A 24,581-nucleotide genomic window follows, 5' to 3' on the forward strand; every position below is an offset into this window, starting at 1 on the left:
AGAAGGGTTGAATTCCGAGTGGAGATTTGCCACTGTCCTTTAGTGCTGACTGCGCCATGTTATATTTGAGCTTAGCAAACAGAGTTGCAATAGTGTTGCAAATACACTATCTCAAAAGTATATCGGAATCGCGGAGCGAATACAAAAATTAGAGTGCGTTACTAATTTTACTTATTGGAATTGCGGAGCAAATCCAGGCTAGAATTTGGCTTGCGTAAATTAGAAGCGTTTGCAGAGCAACTTGAATTCAGAATGATAAATGAGATTATGATTACTTATTATAAAATACTGTGAACAAACTATGAAATAATTTAGTAGACTAGCGGGAAAAAATTTATACGTGAATAATAAAAAGTCATAACCTTAGTTATGATATATTTATGATATGAATATAAAATAGAGGATAGATTGATAATTAAGTACACATACAGATTTCGATATATATATAGGTACTCATATGTATCACATTTCCCCCATGACAGAAAAATTGGAATATATTTACATTTTTTAAAAAAACAACACAAAGAAATAAGAGATTGAAACACAACATAAATTAGGCTGGAGATGCGTCGCAAATTCTAAATTTAAAGGACAATAAGATTAAACTTGTGTATATGCAAAGCATATGTAATGAATTATTGTAATGAGGAATTGAAGTGAAAATTACAGCACATTAAATTGGAAAATCCGAATAAAGTTGGATTTGCAAAACAGATACATTGTAAAGTGAAAATGTGTAAATGAACAAGTTGAGAAGCATAAATTAAATTGCACATACATATTTGAGTGGATTCGCGGAGCGAATACATGAACTAATTAGAAATTGGAATGAAACAGCAAATGAAATAAATTAAGTTTGGTATACGCATTGCAAATTGGAAATGCAGGGCAAGTACATAAATAAATGATGAAATTGTAGTTTATCAGAGTTTGCAAAGTTTTAATTTCTCATTATATTTCATTCTCCGCATCCCACACTGACATTTCTCGTTCTTGCTCATATTCATAGTATCTAGATCCGGGATCATAGTATCTATTCTTATGTATCACACTCCCTGTCAAAAACGAAAATCAAAAAAATCTTTTTAATTCCGTATTCTACGCTGGACAAGCTTTCTAATGATACCAGTCTCAACTCTCTACGATGAATATATCGATCGGCCTAAACTTACTGAACAAAAAAAACCCAGTTGAGTATATAGTTCCTCCCCCCCTAAGAGGGGTCGGAACAATTACCATTTCGGAGTATCAATCATTATAAATTTTATGATTTGTGAGTAAACCAAAAAAGTTTGCAGTTTCTCAGAAAATTCTATATGATGAAAAAATTGTCATTGCATAAATTTTACCAGGCAAAAACGTTAACAGAACCTTTTTATTTTATAATTTTGAAATTATGTTCATATAAAAATGATATAATCTTTTTTGTTGCCGAGTTGCTCCTAATTTGATAATCATTTTGTTTAGTTGAATGAAATATATTTATTCAACCAGATTAATGCATGCAATAACAGAATTCCATTAATACCGAGAAATTTTATCATGGTAAAATGCTTCAAAAACATATTTTCTCATCGGGTCGGTTCTTGTCTTTTGAAAAGCATTTTTGGGAAATAATTATATGAAATCAGATGAATCAAGTCATTGTTTCTGATTTAGGAATTCCTACAAAACAGAGAATATTTTCACCGCATCTTTGATGCAGCCACAGAGGTCGCTTATGACTCATCGCTAATTCACCCAAAATACCCCGTTTGGGAATTACTCTCCTATGCAGCAGTTACTATGGAACTGCGGGGCAACTTAGAGGGAAGCGAGCGTCTGTGTAATAGGGTGTTGCAGTGCGTCAGCAGCGAACAAGGTTTCTATAAAAATTCTTCAAATAGCACTAATCTCCCACCAATTGACGAAATTTGATCTTCCCAGGATGAGGTCCGCAACCCAAGACAGGTATTGGCCAGACCAACTTGGGTCGCTAACACGGGGGACGCAACTCAACTGAGTGGAAAATAATAGTCGCACCTTCTGTTTTGTCAGAAACAAATTTTTGGACTGTTCGGCCAGGCTATTACCCACATTTTAGTGTCTTTGGTCTGGTGTGTTTGGTCCACCCACATCCAGCCAAAAGACCAGCCGCTCGGCAAAATGTATAAATATGTGCTGCATTGACTGTTTTTGAAAATAACAGCCAATAAAAGGCAACCAACGCATATTTCTAGGTGATTAGAATACTAAAACAAATTAATTTCTCAGGTTGGCAATGGTCTTTAAATCGATGGGTCTTTTTCACAAACTTTTTAAAAATTTATCATCGTCAGTTCTCGTTTGAAATTATTTTCTGGATGTTTCCACATGATTAAGTGAATCTGGCTTAGAAATGTTCGGTGTGCCCAATCGTCTGGAGGACAGTCCTGTTCGTCGCTAATAGTGGCAAAAGCCTGACAGGTCCGGTCAAAACCCATTTTTTGGTCTGGTCGCTCTGGGGTCCCTGACCTCATCCTGGGTGAGCACCCTTTGCTTCTCTGAATTTGTTTTTAACATTGACTTACCGAAATACCGTCTTTGACCAAAAATTTATTTTGAAAGACCATAATCGAACAAAACTGACTAAGAAAACAACATACCTCTATATAACTGATCACGTCGACTCTAGTAGTGGATAAAACAAGGAAATCAACAAGTAGTAAAATTTGGCCCTCTTCAACATGCGCGATTAGCGTTTGGAGAACAGGCCAAATTTTGCTGGTGGTTGATTTCCTTGTTTTATCCACTACTACACATTCTCTCTATATTCACTTCTTTTATATTTTAAATCTATCATTTCTTGTCTCACTTGGTGCAAACCACTAGTGTCGAGTTAAGCTGGTAATTAATCGTTATCAGACGGATAATTTGGGTTCTATCCCCACTGCCTCCAGTGGACGTCCCCAGATACTAGTATAAAACTAGTGAAACCGTGTATCAAGCACGTAAACAAACTTGCGAAAAAAATTGAACAAAAATTGAAAGAAATATTAAATTAATAAACATTTTCGTATATCCCCTAATCAATATTTAATCAATCTAAAACTAAAACTTTCTGTCTCACTTGGTGTAGTGGTTAAATCATCGAGTCTAGTTAAGTTGCTTTAGCAAACGGAAGGTTTGGGGTTCCTTCCTCACTAACTCCAGTGAACGTCCCCCGACTTTGATGTGATTTACTATGAAACTAAGTGAGATAAAATAAACAAATTCACAATAAGGTTGATCAGTGAAACTGCTTCGCAGATCCCTACAGTGAGACTGCATATGGGACACACTGTGATGGGTATACAGTCAAAAAACACTGAGATCGGTGGAAACACAGTGATTAGTGTTTTTCAGTAAAACTAGTGAGATCGTGTAACAAGCACGTAAAACCAAACCCGCAAAAAATGATGAAGCCACTTCGTGGATAACTTGAACAAAAAGAGCACAGTCAAAAACACTGAGATTGGTGGAAACACAGTGATTAGTGTTTTTCAGTGTCTTCTTGAATATTATACTTATAAACATGCTCCCTGAAATGATTTCTAGTATGACCCTATCTATATCTATGAAGATAAATACATAGTCTAAATTTCCTATTTCTAAATCTATATAATGACATATGTTTATAAACATTACACAAACTACATGTTAGATATTGATCAGGATCAGAATAATGATATCCCAAATGTTCTATTTAATCTTTCACTTTAACCATATTTTTACATACATAGCAAGAATATTCTAACTCTTTACAATTATTACAACATTCTTAGGTTTCTTAATACACTCTCATTATCAACATCATTAAGGTTTATTAATACACTTATTGCATTTCATTTTCATTTTTCGAAAAATTATTTTTTGATTATTTCCTTAAATAAATACATTATGTCTCAATCAACTAATACTAGTATCATAAACTTCTGCGATGTCTGTAATCTATCCTTTGAATCAAAGAAGGGTTTATACAGGCATCAATCATACGATCTCAAACATAAGGAAATTTTGGAGAAAATATTTTTCTGAAGAAGAAGAAATTTTGGAGAGGGTGTATAATTCGGATGAAGATGATTATATTATTAAAACTAAAGCCAAAACCGAAAACAACATCTACTCTAAAATTAGATCGGCGAAGCCGTTTCACGGATATGAATGTAAAGAATGTCATGATGAATTTAAGGAATAAAATAACTCTAAATAATCATTCATATAGTCATAATCGTAAGTATCTAGAAAACACAGAAGACTTCGATATAGACTCCAGTCAGAACAAGAGAGAGTATTATATTACAGATAAAGGTGGGATTTACATTGAAGATATAGATGAAGCAACTAATTACTCTTTAGAAGAAATTAAAAACTGTCACGAATTCAGAAAAGTTAAGAGTTTTAAATATAAGATCACAGCCGAGAGTGAGTATGAAAAGAGAACCAAAGCAGAAATTAAAACTACTAAAATATTTTTCAATACTGACTATTTTATTAATAACGCAACGCAGTATATGAAAATGGAGACTTCACACAATGGTTAAACTTTGAAAAGGAAATATATGAAGGTAATGGCTATGATTTTGAGTTTCTTAGAATAAGAAGTATTCAGTTAAACATTGAAACAACTAAAGCATCTATTGGTACCCATATAGACTTACCAGCTGATCTCAAAAACTCTAAATCGATATTTAATATACGAAGTTATAAATACAACTGCTTGCAACTAACTATCACCGCATGGTTACATCCAGTCATAGGTAATGCAACTCGAGAAAGTAAATATGTAGATAAACTAATTGAACCAAGACAACAACATGAAGATGACTTCGGCTATATATTAAAAATACAGAAATTATACAATATTAATATTTGGTTTTACACCCCCTGTGGTGGAGGTAAAGTAGAATTGTTTAAACAAGTGGATGATGTTAATAAAGATAGAAAAGATGTAAGAATACTAGATTGGAGTAATGGTCAAATAGAACACTGTGTCCTAATAAAGAATATAGAAACCCTGTTAATTCGCCCCAATAAAAAAAAACATTAAATATTATTATTGCGATAGGTGTACCTATTGGTTTAACTCACAAATTAAATATGATAAACACGAATGTAACAACTCACTCAAACCAGAGATTGTTTGTCCTAAGAAAAAACATATTACTTTTATAAATGAACACAAACGTCAGAATTTAAAAAATATTATAACTGCCGATGTAGAATGTTGCATTGTTGAAGTCTCAACTAATGGTTATGGCGAAGCATGGTCTGAGACCCATAAATATGTAATAGCTGAACATATTCCAATAGCTGTGGGTTACAACAGGCAAGGTAACTTCAAGCACTACTTCGGTCTAGGCTGCATCAAAAGATTTGCTAGAGATCTATTAGAAGTCGAAACAGAGAATAATTTCAAACATAATGAAAAGATGATATTCACAGAAGAAGATAAATCATATCATGAAACTAATAACACTTGTCACATCTGCAGCAAAACATATGTATTAATAAAAATACATATGTATTAATAAAGTAAGAGATCATTGTCATGAAACTGGTAAATATAGAGGACCAGCATGTAAAATATGTAATCTAAGATACAAACAACAAAACTTCATTCCAATAATATTCCATAATGGCTCTGGTTATGATTTCAATCTACTATATAGTGAACTCTTCAAACAGAATAATGATAAAAGAAAAGCAGATAACATACCACTAGCTGCTGGTAAGTCTAAGACGCTTAGCATTGGTTTTCTCAAATTCTTAGATAGTTATAACTTCTTAGCTATGCCTCTAGATCAAATGGAAAAGATATACGGATGTAAAACTAAAACATTATATCCATATGAATACTTTGATTTAGATGATTTGGGCACCACGACGAAGTCGTATGGTAGTGGAACTACCAGTGGTAGCAAAGCTACCTATGACAATCTCATAGGTAATCTAAAAATAGAAGACTTCAAATCCTCTCCATCGAATAAATTACCAACACAAGAAGAAGTAGATAATTTTGATAAAGATAACAGTAAAAAAAACAGGTAAAGATCTAACTATAGAGTATTTACAAAATGATGTGGAAATATTAGACTACTGCATGAATGATTATGTTAAACTAAGTATAAGAGAATTCAAGCTCAATCCCCTACACAATGTAAGTCCGCCAGGCTATAGTTTTGATTGTTGGTTAATGTCAAGCGGTGTAACACAAGATACATTACAAGATAAACAAATGCTAGACGATTTTGTTGAAGCAAAGAGAGGAAGCATATGCGGTATAATGGGAGATAGGATAGTCAACAATGGTGAAACAGGGATGAAGTCCCATAACAGAAAAATCTGGTACATAGACAAAAACAACCTATACGGCTATGCAATGATGCAAAAATTACCTTATAAGGACTCCCAATTTACTACTACTACTCTAGATGCAATATTGAATACTCCAGATGATAGTGATCATGGTTACTATATAGTTTGTGATATTGATTATACTAATGAATGTAAAGAGAGAACAGAACAGTTAGCACTAATGCCTAATAAGAAAAAGATAAATGATAATGAATTAGGTTACAGAGAAAGAGATGGAGGCAAGGCAAGATCAGAGAAATTAGTCTTACACCAAAACAACAAAACAGAATATATGGTTCATTATAGGATGTTAAAATTCTATGTTAAGATGGGAGTAAAAGTAACAAAATTACATAGAGTAATTAAATTTAAACAAGATTATGTATGTAGAGATTATATAAAAAACAATACAAATAAAAGAGCAACAGCTAAAACTGAAGCAGAAAAGGATGTAAGGAAATTAATGAATAACTCCCTATATGGAAGAATGTGCCTGAATCCTCTACACTTCTTTCAAAGCAAGTTCTTGCATGATGAAGAAAAGATAATGAAAAGTGTAAGTAAACCAGCTTTTAAGAATATAACTAGATATAGAGATTATAGCCAAATAGAATATATAAAGAAAAAAATAGAATATAGCTCACCTGTATATGTAGGAGTAACAATACTCGAACTTAGCAAATTACGTATATTTGATGTAATCTATAATATTCTACAACCATCCCTCAAAGATCTAACACTTCACTATATAGATACGGACAGTTTCGTATTAAATTATAGTGAAGGTAAAGTTAGTGATGAGCATATGGACTTAAGTAAACTGGACATACCTATAAAAAATAATAATAAAATCCCCGGCAAGTTTAAGCGCGAGCTGGGGAGTAGGATTATTGAGGAATTTATAGCACTGTCCCCCAACACATATAGCTTCAAAAATTATCCTAAAAACACTAAAGAAAAAGGAATAAAGAAGCATAATCATGCTAGGCACATAGATTTTTATGATGCATTAATGAGTAATACACAGAGAACAGTAGATGAAAGAAGAATACAAAAAGTTGGGGATAGCATGACAACAACAAAAACAAGTAAGATTAGTTTAAATATATTTGATGATAAAAGGTTTTATGTAAACAATAAAAATTTATCCACATGATAAGGAACTAAATTTATTTAAAAGGGATTTGATAAATAGGATCCGAGAAGCGGCTTCATCGATTAAGAAAATATATACGGATAAGGATAAGGATAAGGATAAGGATAAGGATAAGGATAAGGATAAGGATAAGGATAAGGATAAGGATAGGGATAAGGATAAGGATAAGGATAAGGATAAGGATAAGGATAAGGATAAGGATAAGGATAAGGATAAGGATAAGGATAAGGATAAGGATAAGGATAAGGATAAGGATAAGGATAAGGATAAGGATAAGGATAAGGATAAGGATAAGGATAAGGATAAGGATAAGGAAAAGGATAAGGATAAGGATAAGGATAAGGATAAGGATAAGGATAAGGATAAGGATAAGGATAAGGATAAGGATAAGGATAAGGATAAGGATAAGGATAAGGATAAGGATAAGGATAAGGATAAGGATAAAGATAAGGATAAGGATAAGGATAAGGATAAGGATAAGGATAAGGATAAGGATAAGGATAAGGATAAGGATAAGGATAAGGATAAGGATAAGGATAAGGATAAGGATGTAGATAAACTGATCTGCGAACAGACTTCGTCTGTGGCAAGTCAAGAAGGTTGTGATACCAAGGACTTCGTCCCTTCCATGATTAATGATATTAAAGAATTAACTATAGATAGCAATAAAAAATTAATAGAAGCAGCTATTATATTATATAATGAGTTATTATAATTAGTTATTTTAATAATTATTATAGATCTAATTCATACTTAGTATAATATTTTTATATAAAAGATGACTAAGCTAGATGAATATATAGAATTAAACTATCTAGAAAAACAAAACAAAAAGAATAGATTAGAAAATAAATTAAAACAACAAGAATTTTATGGTGAAATAGAAGCGTTATTTGATCCTCAAACTAAAACTTTAAATGCGAACAGTGAACACAATCTAGCATTAAGTGAACAAACATTAAGGGCAACAGATTGGCAAAATCAAGAGTTAGATAAACAAACTAAGATGATCCAGCAAGCTGGCCTCCAGTTTAATGAAGCTTTAATGAAGTCCAGTGGCAAAGCTGTAGAGGAAGCTCGAGATAAACCAGGACTTTTAGTAGATAAAAACACAGCTCAAATTATTAATTTAATGTCAGTTCAATCTAACCCTCAATTAAAGTTAAAGTTCGGAAATTTAGATATCGCTGCATTTGAAATGAATGATGTTAAACTAATTTATCAAGAAATTGCATTTATAGTTAAAGATAATATATATGAATTTTCAGATGTGTTTATAAACTTTCTTACTATCCCAAATATAAAATATGGTGAAATCAAGGAAGATGAAGAACAATTAAAAGGTTTTTTTTGACATTGGATATGATTTAGGAAAAAGGGATAAGAAAAGTGCTAGATATAGAGCAATAAAACGTATAATAGGGGTAAAAGATGATGTATATCGTAGGGGATTAAATAGCAATCCCGATCAGGGAAACTGCTTGGCTTGCCACGAACAAAGTTTAATGGATAACCACAGACGCAGTCTGTTCGAATATCCAAATAATTTAGTAGAAAGACTAGAATTATTAATACTAGAAACAAAAGCTGCCATGACGGATTATATGATGAAATGCTAGATATATCTAAACAACTATTATCTATGAAAATTATTAATCAAGAACAATTAGATAATTTTGTTTTTAACTATGGTAAATGAATAATGATGGAAAAATAACAACCACAACTATTAGCTTAAGAAATATTCAGTCCTCAAATAACAAAGTTTAGAAGAGAAAGGATAATACCATTATTTAATGATGAAACATGGTCAGCTGATTTAATTGATAAGTCATCTCTAAGTAAATACAATCATAATTATAAGTTTATTTTAACAGTTATAGATATATTCACAAAATATGCATGGGCTAATCATTTAAAAAATAAATCTGGTTTATCTATAACTAATGGTTTTAAAATAGTATTAAGTGAAAATCCACAGGGTGGCTCTGAAAGTCGAAAACCAGAAAAGTTATGGGTAGATAGAGGTAGTGAGTTTTACAATAACACATTCAAATCCTTACTTAAAGAATATGAAACAAAACTATATTCTACTTATAGTGATTTAAAGGCTGTGTTTCTAGAGAGATTTAATAGAACATTATTACACATAATAAATCAACCAACGTTCATCAATGGTGATCCGCGAAGCGGCTTCGCCGATGGTAATTGGGTAAATATATTAAATGATGCAGTCATAACATATAACAATAACATTCACTCTACTATTAATATGACACCTGTTGATGCTTCTAATAATCCCGATAAGGTTAAATACTATGTTAATTCTACAAAAGCAAAACCAAAACTTAAAGTTGGTGATTATGTTAGAAATGCAGATAATCGTAAAATCTTCTCTAAGGGATACACTTCTAATTGGAATAGAGAGTTGTTTAAAGTTAATGAAGTTCTAAAAACACAACCACCAACATATGAAATAGAAGACATGAATGGAGAGATAATAGAAGGTAAATACTATAAACAGGAACTATTAAAATCCGAGTTTGACTTTGAATCTAATAATAAGGTTTTAGAATCACTAAATATATTTCTTAATATAAATAATGACAAGAAATAGATTTAACCAAGCGAAACATCATATGGGGAATGGAAACAACTTAACACTAATTAAGGCTCGTGGGCTATTCCTAGAAGATAATGATATTATTGATATGAAGGATATCTATAAAATTACGAATGTACATCCTCCGATAGATGAAAAAGATGTTGTTAATAAAGAGTATTGTGACAATAACTTATTATCCTCTTCTCATAAAATAGACATTTTAAGTAGAAACATAACTGAACTAAGAAAAGGTGACTTTGATAAGGTTACAACTAAAATCTTACAAATAAATGAAACACAAGTTAATGAAGAACTAATTAAAGAATTTATTATATCAGCAAATGAAGTCTCAAATACTCCTAAGTTTTGTAATAAAGTTGCTGCTGATACTATCTCTAAATATAATCAATTAAAACAAGAATTTGATAATAATAAATTTTATCAGAATATCACTAACATACAACTAGATGTTGACTACGGGTCTAAAAGATTTTAAAGAAATTAATAAAAAGACGAATTCTGCCGTTGATGAAACACTTATAAAGAGTAAAAGGACAATAGTACAATATATAACTGCAATACTTTTACGAAGTACGTAAGTTGATAATAAAGAGCAAGCAAGACTCGAGAAGCATTTTGGTTTTAAACAAGAAGATATAACGAAAGAAATAGAAAGTTTTTTTACTATTGAAAATAAGCAAAGCTATGACGGAGTCCATGACCAATCCAACAGCACCGAGTGAGAGATTACCATATCCCAACTTGTCAACCGTTAATGAACAATACATAAATGAAAAGATTCAAGCCAATAATAAATTTAACAACAATATTAACATAAAAGATATTAGAAATTATTATGAAACTGAAACTAATAACTATAATAAGAAGTTAAGTAGTTATAAAAATTATATTAACATAGCTGAGATAACAGAAATAGTACTATCATCTATAGCAACAACTGCAACAACAACACCTGTTGCATTAACAGGTATAGGATTACCTTACTCTATCCCAACAGCTTTTGCTACAGCAACTGTTTGTGGTTCATTTTCAAAAACAACTAATACTGAAAAAAGAAATAAAATTATAAAGTATTCACAAATGTATATTTTAAGTAAACAGTTTAGCGACAAGTTTAATAGACTATATATTAAATCAATGAATAATAATAAAATAGGTAATGATGAATATAATGAATTAGTTAAGGTATATAAGGATTATAAGAGGAACAAGAAAAACAAGCTGATCACTTTTTTAAAAGTTAATAGTGTTTAGTAATAATAGTATGTTTAGTAAAAATAATATTAGTATTAATATTTATCGATAATCATAACCATAATATAATCATAATCATAATCATAATCATAATCATAATCATAATCATAAGTATAATATAACCATAATCATAAACATAATCATTAACATAATATAATCATAATCATAATCAAATAATTATCTCTTCTGAGTACCTAAGTATAACACTCTTCCTTTTTGCACTACCTTTATACTTTCACCAGTAGTTGCAAATTTAATTAAATCAGGTGTGGCTGATAAAGCAGCTCTAGGGTTTCTGCTTGCAGCTGCACTTCCTATTTTGCTTGCCATTGCTAATGCTCTTACTGGATTATTAGAAACTATCTCTCCAAAGTTAACCGTAGCTTTACCAACATATTTAAAGAAATCTTTCAATCCCTCAGCTTCTATTGTTGCATCAGATACTGTCATTGATTTATTCCTTCTACATTTAGTGCAGGATTCTCTTAACATTTTAGTACCTTTTTAAGTAATAGCTCCGCTTATATTATTAGTACTACTATAATGTCTGCCACCAACAAAATATGAATTAGTTTTGAACTTGTTTAAAAGACTCATTTCTATATATAATAAATAATGGAAGTTAAAAGGTATAATACCTTTGTTGTTATCAAGCCTAAGCCTAAGCCCAGGGTTAAACCTAAAACCAAACCCAAACCCCAAACTAAATTTGAAGCTAGAGGCATAGCTCTAGAGAATAAAAAGAAATTTGATATTATTTATGCTAAGGGTTTTGTTAAGACTAGTAGGAAATTGTTTAGAGCTATGGGGCTTCACATGTGTTTCACCATAACTATGACTATCAGGAACTGCTTCGCAGATAACAAAGACCATGACAATAATTAAGAGATTATATCAACCATCTTATTACCATCGCTATTAACACTAATAACCTTTCTAGTTAATACTAATGCATGACATATAACATCGGCAACTGCAGCACTAAATTTAATTGGTTGTGGTCCTATATGATCACTTTGATATCTAGTATCAAATACAAATATTCTATAACTGCTTTTGAATGTTCTATGATTTATAAATGGTTTTATATTATGTGGTAGCCCATTATAATATTTATGAAAGCTAACAATCTCTTTAAAAGCCTCATTATAATTATTAGCACCATAATTAATGTTCATTCTATCTTCAGGATAAAACTCACTACCAATCTTACAGAAAAATTCCGTAAAATTCATTATAACAAATTTACTTGCATCATGAGTTTGTTCATTAACATTATTATTTTCAAAACCAACTTTTATAAATTGTGGTCTTTCCATACCACTTTCCATACCGAGATCAAACCAGAAGTTAGTAGCATTGGGTACATTCTTATAAAATGTCTTTCTTTCATAATAACTAAAGTCTACATTATTCTTTTTACTTAAACCCTTTTGCACAATAATTCTATTGTCATTACTAGGGTCAATACTAGGTACACACCATGATATATCTCTAATATCTATATTGCAACCATTACCAACTGCATCAGCACCAGCATTAACTCTAAATAGAGCTCTATCATTATTATTCCTTTTAATATTAGTTTAAATCCAAAACCATATATAATCTTTTCTAAATCATTTACAAAACCAAATAGATCTCTCACCTTAATCATCATATACATAATACCTCGTTCTGCAGCAATATGGTCACCTTTAAGTTGACTATCTCTATTACATTGATTTCTAACAAAACCACTCTCATTTTCATCATCAGTAGTAAATAATAACTTATACATCAATAGATTAGGATGGCAATGATCTATAAATTCAATAGTCCTACCACCAGTAGTTTCAAGTTTCACTGAACTAAACAAGGCAATCAAACCATAATTAACTAATCTGATATTAGCATTATTAGCAAATACACCACCAGCACCATCTGATACAACAAACTCTATCTCTAGATATGAATCACGCAAATTTAAATGATTCTCTTCTCTATTGAGTAAGATATTAATGTTAGTATTGATTGTATTCATTGAAGCCAGATTATTTGGTTTAAATTTTATAATCTTACTTTTGTGTATATCATTGTTATAACCATAAGTTGTATCCAATCTAATATCCATTTTTATAAGATAAAAAATGACTGATAGTTAAATTTTATGGGAACTACAAAAGATAACTAAAGAATTAACTAAAACTAAAGAAGTGTAGAATGAACTATAAATTAACTGTAGAGTGATAAAGCCAACAGAAAAGTTTAACTATAGTGAACCGATACTTAACTCGTCAAAATTAGGTTTAATTAGGTTATCTGTTTATAATTCGGTGGTTAATGTGAATAGAAGGAAAAATCAATTCTTATATGATACCCGAGGTGAAACATGGACAGATACCCGTATTTTAGCTGTTATACCAGGTGCATATGAAATAATCCAAATAGCAGAATTAATAAAAGAAGAAATTAATGGTAATGTTATAATAGAACCTGATAAGAATACAATGAAAAGTTCCATGGAAATAAAACAATGTGCAATTAACTTTGACATAGAAAATTCAATAGCCCCATTACTAGGATTTAGAAAAATAGTTTATAAAAAAGGTAAATATACATCTCAGAAAATTGTTGATATTATGGGTTTTAGTACTATTAACATTCATTGTAATGTGATATCTGGTGTTAAAGATAATGGGAATACCAGAGACATACTATATACTTTTACTAACAGAACCACCAGGTTACTTGATAAATATTATACCAACTAATATCTTGTATCAAAATGTAACTAAAGAAAGAATAGAATATATAGAGTTTCATATTAAAGATGAGCATGGAAGACCTATAGACTTTAATGGTGATGTATTAAGTTTTACTTTACATCTGACGTAGTCAGCAGGGCGAAGCCCCATCTGGTGTAACCAGCAACTTCGTTGATCTAGTCTAGATATAAACTTAAACTTAAACTCAGACTAAACTACAAAACTCCGATCCCAATTAATTCTTTGTTTACCATTAATATTTCTAATTTTAGTTCCATACCTTATTACATATATTAGCAAAATCATTATAACTAAGTTCAACTTTATTAAAGAAATCTTGATATATCGAAGCTAGGACTTTACTTCTCTGTTCAAATAAAATAATTATATTACAGTTCTCTCTAACACTCTGCCTATCCAGAGAGAACAGGTCTTGATTAACATATATCATATTGCGATTATTATGTCTATCTCTACAAAAGTATTCATTAATAACTGGTTCTTTGGCTCTAACATCTTCGAATATTATTAGTTTCTTTAAGTCTTTGTGTAGTTTATCAGGAGATGGTAAATCTTTTATATCTTTAATAAATTCTATAATTGCTTTTGGGTTTATTCTTTCTAATCCATTGTATTGATCACCAGTAGGTCCAATGATGTATAGCTCATCAAAATATATACTAGCTAGAATTAGTTTTTTTAATAAGAATGTCTTACCACATTCACTAGGACCAGATATTATACATCTAAACTTATCTGGGATTGCGGCTTCAGTAATTATATTATCATCATTTAGCCATGATTGTAAATCATCATTTATATTTACAGAGATATTGTTAGTAGGACTATTGTTATTAGGTTTACATCTTTGATGTTTTTCATCAAATAGATATAAAAAATTATCATCTGCGAAGCAGGTTCCCTGATTAACATTATCATTAACATTATCATTATCCTTAACATTAACACTATCATTATCATTATCCATATCATTATCATTATTCTTATCATTAACATAATCGTTAACACCATCATTAACAGTATCTTTATCATAATCATCTGCGAAGCAGGTTCCCTGATTATCATTATCATTAACATTATCTTTATCACTATCATTAACTTTATCATTATCATTAACATCTGCGAAGCAGGTTGGCATGCCAAGGACGGAGTCCGTTCCCTGATTGGTATTACAACCTAAACAAAAACATTCATTATATTTTCCCGGATATTTACATTGATTCACTAGAACATTCAAAGCACTCTTATTTCTAAATCCTCTATCAATAAGATAGATCATATATGAAAAATAAGCCCAACAATAAGATTCATCATATTGTTGTACTCTTTCATTAGAGCCTAGATTCTTCTAAAAATAAAGGTGGGGTCTCAACACCAAAACTATCAAAGTAATACACAGGACCACCTTCTCTTCGTATAACTAAAACCCAATGTGTACCATCAGCTGGATGTAGATTTACAATAATGTTGAAGTTAGGTTCACTTGTGTTATCTGGTTTTGACCTCTCATTACTATCTCAATTGGAGTTAGACTTATATCTTTACCGATATCTTCTCTTCTGTCATTACTCATAGCAATATTATCAATATTAAATTTATTATTTTTGAATTCCTCAAAAAATAGGATAAGCATTTTTATATAAAAATTATTAATATTTAATTATAGGTTTAATTATAGGTCTGAGTCTAAGTCTAATTATAAGTCTAATTATAAGTCTAATTATAAGTCTATATTTATCTATGTTTTCATATATAAAAATGGAGACAGGTAGCGCAGTTATAGTCTTTATTTTCTTAATTGGAATTTGTTACTTAATATATGTTTCAATACCGAGTAAATACACAAAACTAGAAGAAAGCTTTGTTGGATTTATGAATAGGAGTCTAGTTGGATTTGAATATGAAAAGTCACCATTACATACTATTGTTTATGGTGGAACTGGTATAGGGAAAACATAATTTATCAGACAATACTTAAAATTATACTCATTCCAAAACCAAGACCAAAACGAAAACCAAAACCAAGACGAAGCTAAAAATATAGTTATAGTGAGTAAAGATGACAGAGATTGGATAGTTCCTGAGTGTAATAAGTTTTATACTGGGTTTGATAAACATGATAAAAAATTTGATCACAAAAAATAATATGAATAAATTTAAAAATTGTGTAAAAGTACTTGGTGATATGGTTGATAGGTTAAATAAGGATATAGCTTATTATTTTACTGAAGGCAGACATTATAATATTCAAATGATTGTAATGTGTCATAAAAACCAGCTCAAATAATTAATACAGCAAGAATGAGTTGTGATACTATTTATTTAACAACTTATAATGGACTTGATCTATTTAAAAACTTTAATGAGATATATAAATGTGAACATGACTTTATTAAAATAATTAGTGAGTTAAATAGTAACCATTATAATCGTACAGATGAAATTTCAGATGAACTTCGTTATGGTATAATTCAATATAATAGGAAGGAAAATACTTTTATTATTATTAATAGTAATAGAACAATGATATATGATTCAAGAGTTGGTTTCCTTGATTTAAAAGCTCTTAGTTTAAAAGATGAATTAGAAAGAGAAGATATAAATAAACTTATAGCATATATAAAACTACTCATGATAAATGCAACAGATAGAAACGTTATTAATCACGATAACTATATATTCTATTTTAATAAACTTTTTAAATTAAATTATATTAAAATACGGAATAATGTTTTAACTAAAGAAATGATTATGTGAAAGGATATAAAAAGTTTATCAACTATTGGTGGAATTATAAGCTCAGGTTTAATTATATTTAGTTATATTTATCCCGATATGATATCAAGAAATGCTGGGAGTGTAGCAATGGGAGCAAGCACAATGTTGAGTAGAGTAAATACATTGGTTAACGTTGGATATGGAGAAGAGTTGGATAATGATCTTTGAAGTAGCTTTGCTAATCTACGAAATACAATACAAGAAGAATATAAAATTGAAGAGATGGGAATTTTGAATAGAAAGGGAGGAAAGTTTTTAACCAGACTATGTGGAAAAAATAAAGAATTTAGAGAAGAGATTATAAATTTTGTTAGAGATAAAAAAGAATTAGACATTGAATTGATTTTAGATATGAGATGTAAAACTAATACACTCAATACGTAAGGAAATAAACATTTAGCAGAGTGTATCACATCTAAAGATAATACTAAAGATTTAATTGAAATCATGGCTAAACATTATCTGCGAAGCAGTTAGGTAAACCACGAACAAAGTTCGTTGGAGAAGGGCAAGCCTTGTTACATCAACCACGAGCAAAGCTCGTTCACTGATCTGCGAAATGATCAGGTAAATTTTATAGTTTACCCTATTATAAATGCTTTTAAAATGTTTAGAGTGTAACTATAAATATGGAAACATTGCTTGTTTAAAATATCATTATGAATCATGTCGTAAAGATAAAACTGATAAATGTATGTGTGGTAATGTAATACGAAGTGGTAATTGTGCTAATAACTTTTCTCCATGGGGTTGTTCTTTAAAAAATGAATCTAGTTCTAGTTCTAGTTCTATCTCTAGTTCTAGTTCTGGTTCTGGTTCTAGTTCTATCTATGACTCTAACTCTAATTTTAACTCAGACCCTAACCCTAACCCTAACCCTAACCCTAACCCTAACCCTAACCCTAACCCTAACCCTAACCCTAACCCCAACCCCAACCCTAACCTTAACCCCAATCTTAACCCTAACCCTAACCCTAACCCTAACCTTAACCTTAACCTTAGCCCAAAGGTCTTAATTAGAAGTTGTAATAAATGTAATTATATAAAACCACTAACTAATTTTGATGAGAGTAAGTATACATGTAGAAGCTGTACTTCAGCAAAAGTTAATTGTCCATATTGTGCTTCTGTTGTGAGATATGATGGGATACGGGCTCATGTAAAGAAACAACATCCAGATGTAGATATACCTAAAGGATTTATTAGAAATCTGCGAACGGACGAAGTCCGTGGCAAGCCAAGCATTTACACTGATTTGAGTGAGAAAACAATTAATCCTAGTTGGCAAAGCAAGACTGTAAGTCCTTTAGTTATTAGCCAAACTGAGGAAAGTTGTTCGTGTAAATATTATAATTTTGTATCATTTCTTATTAATAATGGAATAAATATAGAAAAAGTAAAAGAGAATATAAATTTATTGAAGAGTATAGATAATTTGAAATTAAAGTATAAAATTAAAAATAGTCAGAAAAAGAGGGAATCACTCTTTGAGAGCGAAAAAGAGCAATCTTTCTACTGGGGGATCACCCCGAATAAGAGTGAATCGCTCTTAAAGAGTGAAATGGAAATTTTGCTTTGATTTTTTGATTTTTTGTTTTATTTTTTGATTTTAATTGATCTCCGATTGATTTTTGATCGAATATAGAGCTATTATATAGTAGCGGATAAAACAAGGAAATCAACAAGTAGTAAAGTTTGGCCCTATTCGACATGCGCGATTAGCGTTTGGAGAACAGGCCAAATTTTGCTGGTGGTTGATTTCCTTGTTTTAGCCACTACTGACTCTGTCCAACAGAAAAAATTTTTAAATGACTGCATCTCGAGCAGTCCTACCCGACAATGTATTGAATATCAGCGACACCTTGAAAATATGAGATCAAAAAATCAACCCTCTCTCAGACAACCACCCACCCACCCACCTACCCACACACACACACGCACACACACACACACACACACACACACACACACACACACACACTTACACTGGAACGAACATTCATAGTAATCATACAAAAAACGTATATGGTATCATAAAAGACATAAAATTTTCTTGATAAGATCCTGCAATGATTAGTAGGAACCAATTTTTATCTTATAAGAACCCCTTTTTGATAATTTATATTCCTTAGAAACCATAAATGATCTATCTATGTTTGCTAAGATTGAAAAAAATTCCATTGAAACTATTTTTTGTAGTTCTAAGTTGCGCTCACAAGAAGCTATGTTGCGATATAACGTGACAAAAATGTCTCTGTGTATAGTTTTTGTCTATTGGGCGTTACACAATTATGATTTGCATAAAGTAGAAAATTAATATGCGCAGGCAGATTAATGTACTCGAGATTAATACAAAGTATAATAAAAGATGACTTCCTCTGATTCAAAATTTTTCCTAAAGAATTTCTGAAAATTTTGAGACAAAAACTTTTTCTGAACCGCCTAACTCCATCATACAGACTATAATGAAGTTTTGGCGCATGCATATTTTGCGAATACAATCAATAAGAAATATATGAATAACCATAAAAAAATTATTGGGGTTATTTGAGCCAAACAAAATGTTTGAAATTCTTTATGCCCTATTTAATTTTATAAATATTTCATGGTTATACAGGAACAATTTAGGATATTAGCATGCTTCCTACAATTCCATAAAACGATATATGAGTTAGTTTGATTACCAAGAATCATATATGACTTACCATATTACGTTATTGACAGGATGACATTTTTATCAGGAAACTTTTCATTTTTATCTTATATGTTGTTATATCAACCATCTCCATTAAATTGACAAAAGTTAGAAAATTTTAGAAAAATCGATTGTTTTTAAAGAAAAAAGTAGAAAAGAGGTTCTAGAAAAAAAATTGATAATATCACTAAATTAAACATTAATCATTTCAAATTTTTAACTCATTCAAGTTTGTTTGACACCTTTTTTTCAAAACTGTAACAGATAAGTCAGTAATTGGCTAGACAAAATATGAAAACATAGAATCAATGTTTGAGATAATTTCAGCCAAAATCTTTTTTATTAAATCCATATTTCTCACTTTATTTTCACGGGAAAACTATTTTTTTTAACGAAATTTTCAAGACATTTGAAAAAGTACAGTCTCATTGAGGTAAGTAAAATTGAAACAAGAAAAAGCCTCAAATTATGTACGCTGACCATTTTTTTCAAAAAATGGAATCTTAGTGGCAATAATTTGCCCAAATGTGCCGATCATTTTTTCAAGAACAACTGATAATTAAAACTTTTTAGAGAGACAAAAAATGAAGTTATCTTGATATTATCTTTCAAAAACTACGCATCTCAATTGATTATTTTGTAAAGCAAAAGATGTGCCAAGAAGTTCTCCATTGTCAGGTGGCTCAAACAGGGCAAAAAGATTTAAAAATGTACATTTGGAAAAATTTCTGCTTTCCTACAATTTTCTTCTTGATTTCTTTAGAATGCAAAATTGAAGGAAAAACATAAAGCCAGAAACATTTATTAACGTTTGTTATTGAAATTCATTTCCGGAATGAACTTCATAGGCAACAATGCAAAAAAGTCAAAGAGATATCTCTTAGTTTGATTATGCGTTAATTGATGACTTTAGAAAAAGTTAAAGTTAACCACGCCACAATTTGATTTTCCAATTGAGTTGTTAATTGCTCTCGACTGGAGTTTGAAAGAATTTTTCTGCAGGTGTTGTTTTTTGAAAATTTTTTGCTTGACCGTTTCGACTTTTTGAATGGCTTTTACGCCCTTGACTTTTCCTTTTTGTGTGATCTATATGTCTCTTAAAGTACTACTTGAGTCAAATGAAAAGTAAGCCACAAACCGTTAAAAGTTTTCACCTTAAACTTTTCTAACGGTTATAGTAAAACAAGATAACATCTAATGACGTCATTTTAAGCCCCTCATAGTGCAAATAGCTAACCCTACTCCTCCTTATAAAGAAGTGCGCGATAGATTCGAGCTCTCACTAGTCATTTGAGAGCAAATCGTTTGACTTTAGTCGGTTATGTATGACTTATCAGAATGCAATTAAACAAATCTGGTTCGCTACAGAGAGAATTTGCTGACAACAGGTCGTTTTTTTCTTTTAATAGCGCAATAATTTATGGTTTACTTGACTTTAAAGATGGTTTATGGGATATTACAAGAGTCTATCCGTACCAAAAGCCAAATAGTTACAAAGAATGTGGCTGGCAATTCCTATTGTTTTTTGACGTTTAATGTGGTTAGTAGGTACGTTCGGCGGTATCGGCACTGCACGAAAAATTAATCCCTTTTGAACCAAAGCGATACCGAAGTGAAGTAAAGGGCGCTGGGAGAAAAGACTAAGACACTTTTATCAAAATTGATTACTAAAATAAGATTACAAAGAATTTTGCTGGGGAAAATAGATTCCAAATTTTAACTTGCAGTGAAAGAAATCTCCGCATAGGATTTTCACACACAAAATTTTAAGTGCGTTTCTCACGTACATTGTATTATGATAGGAAAAGTGAAGTCTTCAAAGCAATGTGAATTTTTAGAAGAAAGAATTTTCAATTAAATTTTCAGGAGACTTATACGAAGGTTTACGATTTTTTCTGCAAGTCTCTTTGGGCCAAATTGAAGAAAAAAGATTCAATTTTGATAGAGCCGTAGCTCAGTACAAGAAAGCTCTGACGTCACTTTCAAAAACAACGTTTAATTCTTATGCGTACTACGATGTAGCTGAAAAAATCGTCAATATATATCTACAAAACGGGCAGTTTGAAAAGGCCATCGAGCAGAATTCAGAACTAATAACGGTTTTGGAACACTGTTGTGATGGGCAATTTGCCAGAAGGGACGAAAATCTAATGGTAAACTACGTACGTTCCCTTCTAAAGCTTTCCAAATGTTATATACTCTCTGGGTTATATCAAAATGCGTCCATAGTTTTGGCTAACGCCCAAAGCTTCCTATTACCTTGCCAGGGTAATGATCAATTATCAGGGCCATGTGATTTCAAGAGCAGTGTTGACAAACTGCAGAATGTTGTTCACGAATTGAGCAATCGAGAAACATCTGACTCTAAATCATCCATTCTTGACTTGAAGGCGAAATGCTTGACGTTTCCAGACAAAAATATTGTTCCCTGCCTTATGGCTTCAGCCGAGCGCTTCGAAAGCTCTGGAATTTATACTGCAGCATATTTTAATTACAAATTTGTGAACGAATACATCGGAAAGGAAGACGGCGATGATTTTCCCAACTATTTTGTGGCCCAGAGCTTGCAAGGAATGGGAAGAATTTCCTTGAATTTGGGCGAACCCGAGAAATCATTGGATTTTATGTTGCGAGCTTGTGCTATATTCGAGAAATTGACCTTGACGGACACCAAACACCTCAAGTTATGCGAAAAAGAATTAGCCAGTTCCTGGATTTCAGTTGGAAACTGTCGCAAGGCCCGCAAATTGCTTCTGAAGTACTTTTCATCCCTAGAAATGACTCGAAGATTGGATCACTGCCATGAAAACTCATGTCCCAAGAATTTTGAATCAGCTGACCCCTTCAACCCTTTTGAATTTGACCCAAAATGTCTAGCTAGATAAAAAATGTACCGGCAACTGAAAACACGTGAAACACATTTTAGCCTTCACCCACAAACTTAATTGTGATTTTCAGATTGCTGATAAATCGGGAACAATAAAATTATCCTATTTTCATTAACGGACCAATATAACTACAAAATTTACTTGTAACTCAAAATGTATTGAATTTTGTTCGTGGAATCAAATTTAATCACATTTTTATTTCTCTCCTCGTAAAATTGACTTCTATTGCAGCCAATTATTTAAATCACCTAATAATTACTCTTAAATAAGTAAATATAAGACAACCCGCTTTTGCAGGGCTATGTGTTAGAGAGCTAAGTCACGAAAAAAGGGCAAAAATTTTCCTTTAGAGGTGAGATTGTTCTTAAGGAAGAGATTGTTATTCGACATTGCGTTAAGTTTTATGTCCAGATAGTTTCATATCCAGAACTTTCGATATCCAGTTAAGTTTTCATGCAGAAAGTTTGAAAAATTTTTCATCAGCTACAAAGCCAATAATGATGATGGCTCTGATTTTATTTTGATACTCAAAACTACAATCAGGGCTTCTTAATGCTTATTTTATTGTGCTATAATGTTCACAAGGTAGATTGGAAATGTGTGTTTGCGCATAGTGTTCCAACGCATCCCCATGTTGAGGTCCAGACCCAAATTGGTTTATGATCAGATCCAGTCGAGCGCACACCCGTGTGTTCCCAGACCGAAATTACAGGGTCTGGACGGAAGTTCGAGCGCACTACAGTCTGGTCGATGGTCTGGAGATGGTCTGATCAGAGTTCATTTTGGTCTGAAAAGTCTGGACCATGGTCTGGAGATGGTCTGATCAGAGGTCAATTAGGTCTGAAAAGTCTGATCATAGGCAGATTCGAGCGCACTAGGGTTTGATCAGAGGCGACTTCAAGCGCAATTTGGTGTGATCATAACCTCTTCGAGCACACTTTGGTCTGATCAGAGGCAACTTCGAGCGCAATTGAGTCTGATCATAAATGTTTTCGAACGCAATTGGGTCTGATCAGGGACCATTTTGAGCGCCCTAATTTTTTCATTTTTTTACTGAGAGCTGTTGGCTCTGCCAAGAGGCAACAATAGAGCAGCGTTCTGATCAGAGGCTCATCTAAAGTCCGATAGCTCTGATCAGAAAAAAGGAGTCCAGCTGATAGCAAAAGCCGGTCCCCATCAGATGAAACTTTGATCCACTGGAGACCACAATTTTTTTTTGGAAAGCTGTCTAAACTTATCCATTGAGTCAGAAATATACAATTAACGGTACAATAAATAAAAATTGATCTCAACAGTTTGGTTTTGTTTTCTTAAGCAATAATTTTATAATTGACTTTCCCTTAGATGAATTCAACACTGCAAACTTCAGTTTTTATGAAGTGAATATATTATAGGAAAATTGAGAGATTTGTTCACAAGTAAAATTTTTCTCTGATCAGACTATTTTGAATGCACTTAAGCCTGATCAGAACTGCTTTCGAGCGCGCTTCAGTCTGATCATAGGTGGCTACAAGCGCAACTGGGTCTGATCATAAATGCTTCGGGTGCAACTGGGTCTGATCAGGGACCATTTCGAGTGCCTTATTTTTTCTTTTTTTGTTTTTTTTTACTGAGAATTGTTCGCTCTGCCAAGAGGCAACAATAAAGCAGCGTTCTGATCAGAGACTCAGCTAAAGACCGAGAGGTCTGATCAGAAAACAGGAGCCCAGCTGCAATCAAGGTTCGGTCCCCTTCAGAGGAAATTTTGATTAACAGGAGACCACGATGTTTCTTATGAAAAGCTGTCTAAACTCATCCTTTGAGTCCAAAACATACACTAAACGGTACACTTAATAAGATTTGTTCTCAACAGTTGGGTTTCGTTTTCTTTAGCAAAACTTTTATAGTTGGTTTTTCCTTTGATTAATTAAATACTACAAACATCAAATTTTACGAAAAGAATATATTATAGCAAAACTAAGAGATTTATTCATAAGTAAAATATTTCTCTGATCGGACTATTTCGAACGCACTTGAGTCTGATCATAACCTCTTCGATCTCACTTGAGTCTGATCATTTTCT

The 24,581-nt window shown here is 31.6% G+C and overlaps 1 protein-coding gene across 1 annotated transcript; it reads left to right on the forward strand.

Annotated features, from left to right (window-relative positions):
- Nucleotides 1–1,571: 1,571 nt before the first annotated feature.
- On the forward strand, nt 1,572–22,754 carry LOC142344195 (uncharacterized). The gene is made up of 2 exons (XM_075395730.1): nt 1,572–1,861; nt 21,498–22,754. Exons 1-2 carry the CDS (start codon nt 1,786–1,788, stop codon nt 22,514–22,516), a joined length of 1,095 nt encoding a protein of 364 aa, XP_075251845.1. The 5' UTR covers nt 1,572–1,785; the 3' UTR covers nt 22,517–22,754.
- The last annotated feature ends 1,827 nt before the right edge of the window (nt 22,755–24,581 follow it).

This window comes from Convolutriloba macropyga, chromosome 8 (genome assembly GCF_964194025.1).
Source record: "Convolutriloba macropyga chromosome 8, txConMacr16.3, whole genome shotgun sequence".
NCBI classification, from domain to species: domain Eukaryota; kingdom Metazoa; phylum Xenacoelomorpha; order Acoela; family Convolutidae; genus Convolutriloba; species Convolutriloba macropyga.